This window comes from Schistocerca cancellata, chromosome 2 (genome assembly GCF_023864275.1).
Source record: "Schistocerca cancellata isolate TAMUIC-IGC-003103 chromosome 2, iqSchCanc2.1, whole genome shotgun sequence".
NCBI lineage: Eukaryota > Metazoa > Arthropoda > Insecta > Orthoptera > Acrididae > Schistocerca > Schistocerca cancellata.
Window position 1 is genome coordinate 864,887,228 of NC_064627.1, and position 17,067 is coordinate 864,904,294.

The window sequence follows — 17,067 nt, forward strand, 5'->3', positions numbered from 1 at the left end:
GCAAACTCTTGCTTTGGGGGCTTTAGCTTTTCCAGATGCAGACGACATGGCCATGCATGAACTTACGGTCCTGCCGTAGTGACAATATGATGTAATGTTGATGTTGAGTGTCTTACCGGTGCTGGAGCAGGCGATGGGAAAGTGATTTCAGGGAAGCGGGTCATTGTATGGTAAATCACCTGCAATCACTTTGATGCCAACGTAGATGGCATTAGTGTTGCAACTGTGTTGCAAAATCTAGCAGGCAACGGCTACGAAGATATGGGAGGACACTAAAAAGATAGGAAGTCCTTTCCAACAATCGAGTACAGTGAATCGGCAACGCTGAATCTCCACATGAATTCATGCCAAAGACTGAAGTTCAGATGTGAGTTGAGGTAGCCACATTACTTGACGGAAGATCCATTCGCAGTATACAGGTAATTGCCATCGGTATTTCACCATGGAGGGCGACTAGGAGGGTAAACAGAGATAAGCTGCTGTGTTAATGATAAACTGTGGCTTAGTACAGTGTTCGGTTATAAACAGTCAACTGCTGTCCGGTTTGAACTCAGTCGCCGTCGCTATTGATTTCCGGCGGCGGTTCGCTTGTCACAGGATGGTCGACACTGCCGAGCCTCAGCTCCAAATTGTTTGTGATACCAGCAGATATTCTCCCTGATGGGAAAACTCAGTTTTCTGCTGGAAGAGCATCGCTGTTAGGGCACACGTGTGGAGCGGAGTATTTGCTGGTCCGTGACTTGCTTAGACGGTTCAGCTACTTGTGCTTCCAGAGAAGGCTCTGCAGGAGTCTCTATTTTGGAGAGCATGGCGGTGACGCCCTCCGATGGATACATCTTGACTGCTGGTCAGCAGTTTGAACGACAGCGTCGAGGTCACCAGCGCAGACTGCGAGTATTTTCTGTGCAACCGGAGGTAAGCGTGATCGCTGTACATTGAAAAGTCAAAACATTATGACCACTGTCCACCGCAAGGTTGGATGCCGCCTGGTGGGGTTGCGGGCACGTAACGCGGTAACGAAAGTATGTATGCGGAACAGACATGGACGGGGGATCACCCTAGCGAAGATATGGGCTGCAAATGGGGAAATCCATTGAGATAAGCGACTTTGACAGAGGGCAGATTATTACGAGGGTGAGTGAAATGATAACCTTAAATTTGTAATAACAAATCGAAATTTCGCGCCGTTATCCTGTAAGTTGGTAGGCGTGCTACAAACAGTGTGCAGAATGGCCTATAGGTGGCAGCATAGTGCAGATGCACACATACCGCCGCAGTATTAGTATAGAGATGGCCGCCCCACTTGCGACTTGCACCGGGGAAGAACAGCGTTCTTGTTCGGTTTTTGCGTAGTGAAGGTGCGAAACCAATTGAAATTCATCGACGAATGAAGGTTCAGTACAGTGATGCATGTTTGTCACAGCAGCAAGTCTACGAATGGAGTAGGAAGTTCGCAAATGGTGTGACTTCAGCGGAAGATGCTCCTCGTCCAGGTCGGGCATAACGAGTTGTGACTCCACAGAACATTGCAGCAGTTGAAGCCATAGTGAAGGAAAACCGCCAAGTGACACTGAATGACACTGCAGCATGTTTACAGATTAGCTATGGGTCAGCACACCACATTGTGCAAGATGTGTTCCAGTTTCACAAAGTGTCTGCAAGATGGGTGCCACAGTAGCTGACTTCTGAAATGAGAGAACGACGTGTTGATGCTTGTGAAGAGCTTCTTCGGCGTTTTGAACGAGAAGGTGACTGATGGCTTCCTTGCAAGAATCGTTACTTCGGACGAAACCTGGGTTCACTTCCACCAACCGGAAACGAAGAGAGCGAGCAAGGAATGGCGCCATTCCCCATCACCAAAACCAAAGAAGTTTCGAACAGAACCATCAGCAGGGAAGGTTATGCTGACACTCTTTTGGGACGAAAAAGGCGTCATTTTTGAGCGTTATATGCCTAGATGGACCACTGTCACCAGTGCATCCTACACAGATCTAAAAATCATCTGTGGCCTGCAATCAAATCAAAGCGACATGGATTGCTGCCAACAGGTGACCTTTTGCAACATGACAATGCAAGACCCCACACTGCCGGTACAACAGTTGCAACAATCACAGAGCTACATTTTGAGTGTCTTCCTCATCCACCATACACACCAAACCTTACCCCAAGTGATTTCCATATGTTTGGACCACTCAAAGACGCAGCGGGAGGAAAGAAGTTCCGTTTTGATGAAGAAGTACGCCACGCGGTGCATGAGTGGTTGCGCGGACTACCAAAAGATTTTTTTTCTAAAGGAATTTATGCGCTTTGTAAGCGCTGGAGGACTTGCATTGAGCGTGGGGGAGATTACGTTGAAAAGTGATACAGCTTTGTACCACTTCTGCACAATAATTATATTTAAAAAAAAATTTAAGGTTTTCATTTGACTCACCCTCGTATTTCGCAGAGCCTGTGAACGAGTATTTCGAAAATGGAGAAGCTGGTGCTACTATCGTGAGCAGCTGCGGAAAGAGGTACGAGGCGCATCCAGAAATTAAGTTTCCCTTTTTTTTTTTCAAACAAAGACAGCGTAGTTCATGGAAAATTTTGTTGGCAACAGGTACAGCAATGTTTGAGCTTTTTTTTTTTCAACAAAGTCACCAAAAGAATTGAGACATTGTCATATTCTGGGATCAACTTTTGTATCCCTGTGTCATAGACGTCTGCCGCCCGTGAATGAAACCAGCGTGTGACGCTCGTCTTCAGCTCTTCGTCGTTGTCAAAACGCTGGCCGAAGGACGGGAATTTCTTCAGGTGCAAGAAAAGATGAAAACTGCTGGGAGCAAAATCAGGACTGTATGCTGGATGGTCAAACAGCTCCCAGTCGAACTTCTGCGAAACAGTAGCTGTGTGCCAAGCTGTATGGGGACGAGCGTTGTCATGGAACAGCGCAACACATGCAGTAAGCAGTCCACGCCTTTCCTTCTGAATGGCTCGTCACAATTTCCGCACTTTTTCACAGTAACAGTCAGCATTCAGTGCTTCACCTCTAGGCAGGAAGTCAATGAGTAGAATGCCGTTCCTCTTCCAAACACCGTGCACATCACTTTCTGCACTGATACAGTCTGTTTGAATTTCGTCTTGATTGGAGATCCACTGTGACGCCAATGCATTGAATGCTGCTTGGTTTTTGGGATCAAGTGAGAAATCCGCATCTCATCGTCCATGATGATCCTGTCGAAGAACTCGTCACCATCATCATGATACCACTGCAAAAATGCCAATGCTGCTTCAAAGCATTTCATTTTGTGCTCGGGTATCAGGTTTTCAGGTGCCCGCCTGGCACACAATTTCTTGAACAACAGGTGCCTAGTGGCAATTTCATACAACAAGGATTGCGATATCCGTGGAAAACGGCTGCTGAGATTCTTAATCATCGCCAGGATGCACTGCCACACCAGCTGAACCAGTTGGTCATTGATGATGAACGGTTGCCCACTATGATCTTCATTAGGGACACTTCGACGACCTTCGGAAAAAAGCGTGCACCAGCGACACACCATCCGTTTGCTCATGATATTCTGTCCATATACCTGACAGATCTGATGATGAATTTGGATTTGCGCTATGTTTTTTTGCATTAAGAGACCTTGTCGCTACCGAACCTCGGGGGCGGCGGGAGAACGAATAAGAGATGCTATCCCGGGGCACTGCTGCTGCGGTACCGGCACCAGGCGGGACCTTTCTGGCGGGAATTGGATTGTCACGCCATAGATCTGTTGCGCATGCGCAGTTTTCCCGTCTAAATACGTCTATTTTAAGGGAACAACATCAGGAAGCTTACTTTATGGATGCGACTCGTAGAAGGACAATTTATTTATTTTATTTATTTAGCGTATGGCTATACATGCAGTATTAATACATCAAGTGTTAGACATTAAAATCTTATAACAATCATGAATATAATTTATGTTTATATTGGTCAGTTAAAAGGTTATATCGAGGTTTGAGATCCATTCTAGCGCCGATGGGGATGCCTCCAGGAAGTCGGACCAGTTCCCTGGATATGCTCGCAAGGAGCATTCACCATGGATGTGTTGGATCGTCTGTCTAGGGGCACCGCAGTCGCATTCTGGTGACATCGCTCTACCCCATTTGTGTAGTGAATCCGCACACCTGCCATGTCCAGTACGTATTCGATTTAATGCGGACCATGTTTTCCGTGTTAGTTCCATTCCAGAGATGTTGCAGTTATAGCTCTCAAACCAGGTCTGTAGTTGGTTATTTGTCTTTTGGTTCCAATCTAGTCTCCATTGTTTCATGTGGTCATAGTTATTATTTTGAAGCTGCTCAGCTGTGCGTATGGGTGGCTTTCTTGATTTCAATCGAGTGTGTCGCAGTTGTGAGAATTCTTCTTTAATTGGTAGTTCTGGTTTTTGTCTCAATCTTTCTGAATTCGTGCAGTAGGGCTGCTTTTCTACGCAGGTCCGGGGGTAGGATATTACATAGCACCGGTAGCCAGTACGTGGGCGTTGATTTAACGGTCCCAGAAATCAACCTCATTGTGTTATTTAATTGCCTGTCAATAAGTTTGGTGTGACAGCTATTAATCCAGACTGGAGCGCAGTACTCAGCCACAGAGAACACTAAGGCGATAGATGAGGTGCGTAATGTTTTTGCGTTAGCTCCCCAAGTAGTACCGCTAAGTTTTTGAATGATGTTATTCCGTTTTCCAATTTTTGCAGTGGTGTTCTCCAGATGTTTTCGGTAAGAAAGAGTGCGATCCAGTGTTATACCTAAGTACTTTGGAAACTTATTATGTTTGAGGTTGGTGTTTCCGATTTTTATGTTAATAATTTCATTTGCCATTTTGTTATTAAGATGGAATGTAGATACTTCAGTTTTGTTAGGGTTTGGCTTGAGTCTCCATTTCTTGAAATAATTGTATAGTATTTTGACGTCATTATTAAGGACTTCCTCTGTATTGAAGAGATACTTGTCTCTGGTAGCCATTGCTATGTCATCCGCATAGCAAAATTTTCTTGACTTTGTGTTTGGGAGATCTGCTATATAGAGGTTAAACAGATGAGGGGCCAATACAGAGCCTTGCGGAAGCCCGTTGTTAATAAGTTTTGTTTTGCTCGTCTTTCCGTTTAGGGTGACCTGGAAGGTTCTGTTACTCAGCATATTATGTATTAAGGATGTTAAAATCTGGCAAGGAATCACTCTTAAGAGTTTGTAAATTATTCCATCTCTCCAAACAGTATCATATGCAGTCTAGAAATACAGCACTTGTTTTCAATTTCTGTTGAAAGCCTGCCTCTATGTAGGATGTTAATGCCAGAACTTGGTCACAGCAACTACGGCCAGGTCTGAAGCCTGCCTGTTCTATAGGTAAGTTCTCCATAATGATGCCACTAATTCGATTCTGGACAAGTCGTTCGAGAAGTTTGTATGTACAGCTAAGAAGTGCTATTGGTCTGTAGCTTTGCGGTTGGTCTGCTGGTTTCCCTAGTTTCAGCAAAGCTATTATTCTTGCCTTTTTGAATTCTCTAGGGAGATGGTTTGTTGTCAAAATGTTCGAAAAGAAATTTGCCAGCCATTTGACTACGTTCTTTCCAGCGCAGGTTAGAAATTCTGGATGTATGTTGTCAAAACCTGGGGCTTTGCCCGGTTTCATATCCTTGAGGGCAGTAATGACATCATCCTCAGTGAATGGTCTGGAAAGCTCTGATATATTTGGAGTATTCTTTTTTAGTGTTCTGAGTTCGCGCTTAATCATCCTGGTATGTGGTTTGTCTCTCGGAGCTCTTGATATTTCGACAATGTTATTTGCAATTTTCTCTGGTGTTATGGTTGGATTTTTCTGGGCTGGTCTTGTCGTACCTCCGAGTTTACGTAACAAACTCCATGCCTTCCTGCTTGATTGAGTGAAATTCATTCTTTCAGTTGCTTCAGTCCATCGTTGTCTTCTTGCGGAATCTAGATTGTGGAGGAGGTCATCAGCTATTTCTTGGCCACCACTACTAGTAAAATCCTCATATAGCTGATGGCATTTTGCATCCCATCCTGGGATGTATTCTTTTCGAAACCCCCTAGGAATGTGCTTTTTAGCTGTGGTAATTTAGCTTTCCTGAAACGATCGTAGCATTTAGGTAGTGACGGTATGAACCGGATGCATTTATCAAGGTCCGCTGAATACTTCTCCCAGTCAGCTTTTTGGAAATTCCATCTAGGTCGAGGGAAGGACCGTATCAGGGGTATAGTGACACCGATGTCTAAAATAACAGGCCTATGCTGCCTGTGTGGGAAATCTGTGGCAACCCTTCTATGTATAGGCACTGGTTTTCCCTCGTTATCGGTAGTTACAAAGCAGAGGTCCGGATTAAAGTCCCTGCGCCAGACGGCCGAGTGGAATGTGCCCCTCTCCTTGGCATCGAATATAAGATGTAGATTGTTCTCGTCGGCCCATTCCACCAGCGCTTCTCCGTGTTCATTATTTTGGGTGTATCGCCACATTTCATGATGGCTATTAAAATCACCGGCATATATCGTTGGGTGTTCATGTGTGGGTAGTACAATACTTGGCCAGATTTGGTTTGGTGGTTTGTAGACATTTATAAGTCTTATGTTGTCTACTTTTATATCAACAACATGGATTTTGTTTTCTGTGCTTGTGGACAGCAGGTGTGCATGTTCAATATCGGATCTGGCATATGTGGCGGTGCCATAGGCGTGATGATATGTTGCGCCTATTTGTTGGAAGCCTTGAATACGTCCTCTTCTTTGTAAGTCTTCCTGCGAGTCGGTATGTGTTTCCTGAAGGAGTACCACATCGATGCTATTGTCCAATAGAAACTTTGAAAGATATTCAGATTTGGATCGGCTAATTCCCTCAATATTTAGCTGGCAGAACCGGACTGATGGTCCCAATCTTCTAGTCGGATGGTTCACAAAGGAATCGTTCGTTTGGTCGCTTCGTTGCATGTTTGAATTACCAGGAGATCCCAAAGGATAGTCTGGTAGCCAAGTTTGTAGACTATTTAGCCGTGATATAATCACGTTGCCCGGGGTGCACCACAAGGAGGCTAGTCTACTACGCAGAAGGACAATGAAACTACCACTAGGCGCTAAATGGTTGAACGTCCACGACTCTCCACAGAAGGTGGGGTTCGGAGGCTTGTCTGCTCTGCAGTGTAGGATAGATTGTGATCTGTGGCATCTCTGCTGAAAGAGCGCAATGCTGGTGCACACACAAGTGTTTCAGCGCACACTGTTCATCGTGGATTGTTGAACACGGAGCTCCACATCAGACCACACCTATTGCTCACTTGTTGACCGAACGACATTGTCAGTTACGATTGCAGTGAGCACGAGACCATCGATATTCGACAGTCGAACAATCGAAACCTGTCGGTTCTTCGAGTGAATCACATTTCTGCTACATTAGGTCGACTGTCGTCTCCAGAAACACCGTCATCGAGTTGAACGGCGGCTCGAAACGTGCAGAGAGCTATGGATACAGGCTGGTGAGAGGACAGTTTGCTACTAGAGACATTCCCTTGCGTCTGCGTGGGACCTTTGGTGGTAATCGAAGACATGCCGACAGCTACGAACCACCTGCATCCCTTCATGCTTGATGTCTTCTCCGACAACGATCTCATTTTGAATCGCGCACACTTGTTCACAGGGCACGATCGATCTGCGATCAGGAGAGCCTTCCGGCAGAACTGCAGCACCTCGAGACAACATTTCGGAAAAATGGATACAACCAGAAGCAAATGAGACAAGCACTCAGACAGACTGCGCCAAGAGAACAAGAAGAAAAGACAGAAGAACACAAGTTATTGACGTGCATTCCGTTTGTCGGAAACACCTCAAGAAAAATCGGTAGAATCCTGGGGAAACACAATGTGAAATGTGTATTCCGACCCCCTGCAGAAACCTTGACTCTACTGGTTCAGTGAAAGATGACCTAGGCCTTCGAAAACCAGGCTTTTATCAAATTCCCTGTCAGTGAGGAAAATCATACATTGGGGAGACAGTCCTCACTGTAGAAGAGAGGTGCCGCGAACACAAGCGCCGTACCGAATTACGCCAGGCCACTAAATCAGCCGTGGCTGACCATTGTATAAAGACTGGCCATACTATGGACTATGAAAAAACAAAAATACTCTGTCAATCCTCCTACTTCTGGGACTGCGTTACTAAAGAGGTCATCGAAATCCGACTACAGGACGATCTAATTAATAAAGACAGCGGCCTTCAGCTTAGTCCGGTTTGGAACCCTGCACTCAGCCTGGAGAGAAAGATGCGGTCTCAGAGATCGAGGACCGCCCCCGACGGCGGCAGCAGGGAGACTGCAGACCCCAGTTCAGACCCAGGCGCCGCTTTCCCCACCACCTCCAGTAGCCGCCGCGTCGGCCGCACCAAAGATACCAGGAGAGGAACGGTGGAGGGGATAACGGCTAGTATATATAGAGCGGCGAGAGGAACAGCACAGCATTCGTCAAGGACCACCTAAAGATGGCAGCGTGTACGTCTGCCGTAGTATTGTGGAGAAACTACGACGCTACCCGGTCGGATACCCGAGAACTGTTCAGATTGGAAACACGCCGGGAAAACTTCAGATCGCAGAGCGATCTCATGTTTCAGCAGTATAATTGACCGTTCCTTGGAGACAGAACCGTGCTACAGTGGGTTGAGGAGCATTATAGTCAACACACGTTGGTACCTGAGGGACCATATTTGACTGACGTAACTCCTATGGAACCCACGTGTGTTGCTATCGGGCGCCATCACCGGGTACGCAAATCAGCGGCCTGTTATTTACTCGAATTACATGATCGGTGCGTAGACATCTAACGCCACGCACTTCCACAAACCTACCAACAAACTGTCGGATTCCTGACACGCAGAATCAGAGATGTATTTCGTTTCAGAGAAGAACAAACTAGCTATTAAGCAGGTGGTCATAATGTTTTGGCTCATCAGTGAATATTCCACGTAATGTCACCGTTAATTGCGTTCCCTGCCAGCGTGCAAAGACGACGAAGTAGTCGAGATGGTGTGTGGTCGCCAAGTTCCTCAGTGCGATACAGTTTTTTAAGTCTCTTAGCTCCTGAATGCGATAAGCGCGTTGCAAGTGCACGCTTGATGGAGGTATATCTTTCAGTGGTTGGCCGCGAAGTTAGGATGTCTTGTACTACCGTAGGCACTTGCTCGTTTATTGCATCACCTTGATGTGATGCAACCCAAAACAAATTGGCTCTCAACTTGGGCAAACCACAGTACTGGATTATTCGACCAGACCACACCTATTGCTCACTTGTTGACGGAACGACATCGTCAGTTACGATTGCAGTGAGCACGAGACCATCGGTATTCGACAGTCGAACAATCAAAACATGTCGGTTCTTCGCGTGAATCACGTTTCTGCTACATTAGGTCGACTGTCGTCTCCAGAAACACCGTCATCGAGTTGAACGACGGCTCGAAACATGCAGAGAGCTATGGATACAGGCTGACGTGTCATCCTATCGTTCCAGGCCTAATTCGGAATCTCGGGTCATTAAACGTAGTGTGAAAATGCAGTTTATTAAGCACATAATACAACAGTTAATTACGAGGAGTAATCGTAATGCAAGACTGCTAACAGCGTCTATAACTATACTTTTTCTTCTTAGCTCAGAGACACCATGAAAAATCAAATAGTTTGAAATATTTAGGAGACGATCCACTGTTCACTTATGTATCCACGCAACACTTGATTCGTGACGTCACCAGACCGCTGCCTTAGACTTCAGTCTGACGCTCATAGAACAGACATCACCAATTACGCAAATAGCGACCGCAACACATCACGCCTGTTTCGCATAACCGATAATGTGGACAGCAGCCATTCCATTTCTGACATTTTAAGGCCGGTTGCTCTGCCCTGTGTATGAGGTCTCCGTGACATCTTTCAACAATGCAACGCAAGACGGTATGCTACCCATGCCATTCTGACGCATCTCATGCCGAAGTCTCTTGTTCTCCACATCTCTACCTATTGAAAACATCTGGTCATGCATTGGAATGGCATGCCACCATTCGCCAGCCACCACGATAGATGGAGTATAGCACAGAATTATAACAACATGGAAAGACATACACTTATCTGTTATGAGAGGTCAGTCACTTAGTGCCACGCTGATGGAGATGAAAGCTCCATATACTACACTGGGCATTCTGTATGCAACCAAATGACCAATAGACTGAATCATACATTCTTCCTACTATACTTATATGCATAATAAATAAAATTTGGTTATTTGCTAGCCTTTCTGCTGTGCACCTTTAATGGCAGCGTAATTCGGTGGCTTACGGAACACTTGCTCGACTAATTTTTGAATATTGCTCATCAGTGTGGAAGCCTTACCAGGAAGAATAAACAGAAGAGACAGAGAAAATTCGACTTGACCAACGAGATCAGAAGACAGTAGCTATTAAAGAAGTCTCAACATTATAATATTCAGTAGCGTAATGGACGTTTGATGCAGGGGTGATAGACAACGCGTCTTCTGGAACAAACTATAAGGTGGCTTGCGAAACGTAAGTGTAGAAATACACTAATGAGCCATAACATTACGGCCTCCTGTTTAACACCTCTGGAGCGCAATACGAAAGCGATTCTGGGTGACATGGATCGACAAGTCCTTGGTAAGTTTTTGGAAGTATATGGTTTGTGGACGCATACCTGGCCTCCCATTGCGCCCCCACAAATGTTCCATCGGATTCACATCAGGCGATTTTGGCGGATAAGGCGTCAACGTGAGTTAGCTGTCGTCATCCTCAAACTCCTGTAGTACGATTCTCGCCTGCCGGTACAAACAGGTATCGTGCTGGTAAATGGTATCGTCATCAAGGAAGACATCAAACTTACAGGGATGCAGCTGATCTGAAATTATGTTCACGTAGTCCACAGCTGTAATGGTACCTTCAGTTACTACCACAGGTCTCATGGAAGCCAAGGTGTATGTTTCCCATAGCATAATACTGACCCCAGCAACCTGCTCCGTGGTGCGAAGTGTGTTTGGAACAGCTGTTTACCTGGATGACGGCGTATCCGGAACGAACATAGACCTGACATAAGGACAAATGTGACTAATCTGAACAGGCTACGCATTTTCGTTGATCAACGGTCCGATCTTGATGATCCTGTGCCTACTGCAATTCTAATTACAATGTCGTTGACTCAACAGGGGATATGCATGACTTATTTTGAAAATCTACATCTACGTGGATACTCTGAAAATAACATTTAAGTGCCTGGCAGAGGGTTCATCGAACCATTTTCACAATTCTCTGTTATTCCAATCTCGTATAGAGCGCAGAAGAAACGAACACCTATATCATTCCGTACCAGCTCTGATTTCCCCTATTTTAATATGGTGATCGTTTCTCCCTATGTTGGTCGGCGTCAACAAAATATTTTCGCATTCGGAGGCGAAAGTTAGTGATCGAAATTTCGTGAGAAGATTCAACCGCGACGAAAAACGCCTTTGTTTTAATGAAGTCCACCGCAAATCCTGTATCATTTCAGTGACACCCTTTCCCCTATTTCGCGATAATGCAAAACGTGCTGCCCGTCTTTGAACTTTTTAGATGTACTCCGTCAATCTATCTGGTAAGGATTCGCTGGCCAGGATGACCGAGCGGTTCCAGGCGCTGCAGTCTGAAACCACGCGACCGCTACGGTCGCAGGTTCGAATCCTGCCTCGGGCATGGATGTGTGTGAAGTCCTTAGGTTAGTTAGGTTTAAGTAGTTCTAAGTTCTAGGGGACTGATGACCTCAGAAGTTAAGTCCCATAGTGCTCAGAGCCATTTGAACCATTTTTTGGTAAGGATTCCACACCGCGCAGCAGTATTCTAAAAGAGGACGGACAAGCGTAGTGTAAGCAGTCTCCTTAGTACATCTGTTACATTTTCTAAGTGTCCTGCCAATAAAACGCAGTCTTTGGTTGCCTTTTCCACAACGATTTCTATGTGTTCCTTCCAATTTAAGTTGTTCGTAATTGTAATTCTTATGTATTTAGTTGAATTTACGGCCTTTAGATTTGACTGATCTATCGTTTAACCGAGGTTTAACGGATTCCTTTTAGCACTCATGGGGTTGACCTCCCACTTTTCGTTATTTAGGGCCAACTACCAATTTTCGCACCATACAGGTATCTTTCATAAATCGTTTTGCAACTCGTCTTGACCTTCTGATGACTTTACTAGTCGATAAACGACAGCGTTTCTGATCTGAAGCCTCCCTGTTCGTAATGTTTTCGATCATCAGTGTGGAATGCATCACATGGATGCAAATCTGAAAACAATTTTGTTTGCATTCTAGTGATACTTGGTTTGTTCCCTAACTATGACGCCGCAGCCAGCAAGTGTGAGGATATCCGGAACGCTCAGACAGCTGCGGGAGGTCGCCAACTTAGTTAGCGACGACTGGTCTGGTAGAGAGCGAACCACACGGACAGAGGAAGAGTGCTCGCTTACCTCTGTCGAGAGCGCGGCGGTCTCGTTGCTGGTGAGCGCCTTGGCGCTGAGCGCCCGCAGGAAGCGCAGCATGTCCCGCGAGCCGCCTCCCTGCTCGCGGTAGCCCAGCGCCTCCGCCAGCCGCCGGCTGCGGTCCGCCATGTTGCGAGCGCTGCCCGTGGCGATGGACGCGGCGCCGCTCTGCGCGATCACGCGCCGGAATAGCCCTGTGACCAGTGCCAGCAGTCTGACTCATATAGCTCATCCAGGAGGGGAGGGGTGGAAGGGCAGGTAGGGTAGCATCACGAACCCCACCTCCCACTAAAGAGATTTGGTACAGATGTTCATGCTATTACACACGAATCATTTTCGAATTTTACAGGTAACTCCCTGAGAATGAAGTAGTGGCAAAACTAAGATTCACAATACTGACGAGGTATTCTCCAACTTACCAACTACACTACTGGGCGTTAAAATTGCTACACCAAGAAGAAATGCAGATGATAAACGACTATTCATTGGACAAATATATTATACTAGAACTGACATGTGATTACATTTTCACGCAATTTGGGTGCATAGATCCTGGGAAATCAGTACCCACAACAACCACTTCTGGCCGTAATAACGGCCTTAACACACCTGGGCATTGAGTCAAACAGAGCTTGGCTGCCGTGTACAGGTACAGCTGCCCATGCAGCTTCAACACGATACCACAGTTCATCAAGAGTAGTGACTGGCGTATTGTGACGAGCCAGTTGCTCGGCCACCATTGACCAGACTTTTCAATTGGTGAGAGATCTGGAGAATGTGCTGGCCAGGGCAGCAGTCGAACATTTTTTGTATCCAGAAAGACCTGTACAGGACCTGCAACATGCGGTCGTGCATTATCCTGCTGAAATGTAGGGTTTAGCAGGGATCGAATGAATGGTAGACCCACGGGTCGTAACACATATGCATGTCCAAAGGAACCTGGCACCCTAATTCGGAATAACACTGGTACTGCAATGAGGAAAGCCAATACGGCGTCTCGGTACTCTGTAGTGAAGAGAGAGATGGCGTCCATGTGACGTAAATGACGTTCTTCCATTTCATTGGGCAACGTTCAAATACACGTTTATAATACATGCCATACTACATATTGCTCCGCACGTACGGAAAAGACTCACCAACGTGCTTTTTCCACGCATGGCGTCAGAAACTTGGCACGCTCAACGCTCAACCTTTGAATGCACGGTCCGTGTGCTACGCCTTGAGGAACAAAAACGGGCATATCGACATAATGCCAGAAACACGATCCAAGGGAGGTACACCCACCTGAAGATGGGGATGGAACATTTTTTACAGTGTAGATCTCAATGACTGACAGTACGCATGAGAACACACCAGGCTTGTGGGAATGTGCGAACGTTTTCCCTGTACAAGTGTTCCAGCTCCACACTCAAGATGACATGAGGTGGGGTCCATCACACTTCATACCAACAAAGGCTATGTTTCTGCAGGAAATGGAGATATGCCTCGCCCGTGAGGTGATGTGGAAGATTGTGTAAGTCGGCTGTTTAGGTTTTTATGTTGGTAACGCCACGTAGTGCTCTGTATGAAAATCGCTGACTGCGCTGTGTGCAGTCTGTGGCTGCTTGGACTCATTGTTGGAATAGTGTAGCGTTGGGCAGTTGGATGTGAACAGCGCGTAGCGTTGGGCAATTGGAGGTGAACCACCAGCAGTGGTGGATGTGGGGAGAGAGATGCCAGAGTTTTGAGATGTTACTATGAGCGGAAGATCTGGACGTGTGTCCATCAGAAAAAGGAAATTTGTCAACTAGGGTGTCACGAATTTATATATATTATGACTTTTGAACACTTTTAAGATATATACATGGTTTGCTCTCTAGCAAAATCTTTCATTTGCCAACTATATGCCTATCAGTAGTTAGTGCCTTCAGTAGTTAGAATCTTTTATTTAGCTGGCAGTGTGGCGCTCGCTGTATTGCAGAAGTTCGAGTAACGAAGATTTTTGTGAGGTATGTGATTCATGAAAGGTATAGGTTATTGTTAGTCAGGGCTATTCTTTTGTAGGGATTATTGAAAGTCAGATTGCGTTGCGCTAAAATATTGTGTGTCAATTTAGAAATGATCAGAATAGGTAAAGAGAAAACAGTTTCAGTATGTTTAATTTTGCTCAGCTGTTTGAAAATCAAATAACGTAATAGTTTTTCCAGCACAGTCATTCTTTACATTCAACGGGGAAGTTTCAACTGACTCGTTCTATGACGTGGTCGCCAGTAATCTCCACCCACACACTGAGGTTGAACTGGTGCTGATGATTCAGTTCTAACGGTTCACTAACAACATAGTGGGGGATTCTCCATAACCCTCAGTCATGTGATGTGAAGATCGACAAGAGTACCTCTCGTAAAGGTAGCCTCATCTGTGACTGGAATGGATGCTGAACTTCCAGCACGTTGGTGGCCTGTGCGTCGAATCAACAACAAAATTGTCTCCGCAGAGTAGGTAATAGACCTTTCCGCGTTTTAAATGATACAAATAGTTGCGGTTGTCGTGGAGAATTTTCCACATGGGCATTTGGCTTATCCCTTGCTGATGGGCCTCCTGCATGGTGCTCATATCGGGTTCAGTGTCAATAATCTTATCCCTCCACCTTCAAGTGAGTTTATTTCCTTTGTAACTCATTTTCGGCTGTATGCCATTTGGTCTTTTAGGGACCTTTTCCTCTCGGGAGTGGTTTCCTGCAGTTCGTCTCCATGTAGTAAAATCGCTCTGCATTTCATTAAAAACATTTTGTCCTTTATTAGACCTTCTGAATCAAAAACCAGGTGAGCGGAAAGGACAATGAACGGAGGTCTCTGAGCCAGAATCGTTAACCTTTTCACGAAGATCACTCGATATACAACTGTCGAATACTCTCCTCTGTCGTAGTATCAAAGTAAGTTCTACACACTAATTTTTGTCAAAATCGTCAGATTCTGTAATTTCGGTTTTCATTTGTATCCCTTACTTGGAGAATCAAAACAAGTGCTCACATCTAGACATTCTGCAGCGTTACTGCATTGTTCATATGGAATACAGTCTGTTTGGAAATACCATAAGATTTTGTTGTCATTTTATGAACTTGGGCAAAATTTATGTTATTCCTGGGTGCTTCACTGTTTGCCATATCAGTAAAAAAAATCTTCAGTACGTTCGATGGTAGCACCATACATAGGCCCGTGCTCCCACAGTTTCCTCGCTACCAAACACACGTCAGTGCACTGTTCCACAGAAGACTGAAACCACACATGAACACAAGATGCCGCACGGAAACACAGAGCTTGTAGTTGGCTCTGACGTATTGCGCTGTTATCAGTGTGTATGCGATAGCAAAGCTATGAGGTGGGTGAATCACAGTGCTTACAAGGGGACCTCCCCATCGCACCCCCCTCAGATTTAGTTATAATTTGGCACAGTGGATAGGCCTTGAAAAACTGAACACAGACCAATCGAGAAAACAGGAAGAAGTTGTGTGGAACTATGAAAAAAAAGCAAAATATACAAACTGAGTAGTCCATGCTCCAGATATTCAACATCAAGGATAATCTGAGCTCAGGAGCGCCGTGGTCCCGTGGTTAGCGTGAGCAGTTGTAGAATGAGAGGTCCTCGGTTCAAGTCTTACCTCGAGTGCAAGTTTAATTTTTTATTTTCAGACAATTATTATCTGTCCGTCCATCCGAAGCTGCACAGGTGCACAGTGCAGTATTGTGATCGTGATCGTGATCATGTGTCAATTATCAAAGTTCAGGCACTCACACATTATCAACTTCGCTCTCCAAAATTCCAGGACATGTTCAGATTTTCTTGGACATATGCAGGATTTGACGGGGTACACACGGAAAAATTTGAAAACGTTAAATACATATGTTTTGACAGAGCACAGGGAAAACAGTGCGACTGTGAAACTGTTGCATTCATTTGTTGCAGTTTATGTGACAAACTCTAGGATATATCAGACGTGTTTTCCTGTGGAGTAATCGGTTGACGTATGACCTTGCGATCAAATGTTTTCGGTTCCCATTGGAGAGGCACGTCCTTTCGTCTACTAATCGCACTGTTTTGCGGTGCGGTCGCAAAACACAGACACTAAACTTATTACAGTGAACAGAGACGTCAATGAACTAACGGACAGATCATAACTTTGCGAAAATAAAGAAAGTAAACTTTTCACTCGAGGGAAGACTTGGACCAAGGACCTCTCGTTCCGCAGCTACTCACGTGAACCACGGGACCACGGCGCTTCTGAGCTCATATTATCCTTGATGTTGCATATCTTGAGCATGGACTACTCAGTTTGTATACACTCCTGGAAATCGAAAAAAGAACACATTGACACCGGTGTGTCAGACCCACCATACTTGCTCCGGACACTGCGAGAGGGCTGTACAAGCAATGATCACACGCACGGCACAGCGGACACACCAGGAACCGCGGTGTCGGCCGTCGAATGGCGCTAGCTGCGCAGCATTTGTGCACCGCCGCCGTCAGTGTCAGCCAGTTTGCCGTGGCATACGGAGCTCCATCGCA

The 17,067-nt window shown here is 45.6% G+C and overlaps 1 protein-coding gene across 1 annotated transcript in view; it reads right to left on the minus strand.

The window, feature by feature from the left end:
* LOC126162810 (esterase FE4-like) overlaps positions 1 to 17,067 on the minus strand; it is a 312,964-nt gene that overhangs the window by 77,824 nt on the left and 218,073 nt on the right. Inside the window, exon 6 of the mRNA XM_049919555.1 lies at positions 12,514 to 12,719. Coding sequence (XP_049775512.1) covers positions 12,514 to 12,719 — 206 coding nt within the window. The remainder of the gene's footprint in view (positions 1 to 12,513; positions 12,720 to 17,067) is intronic.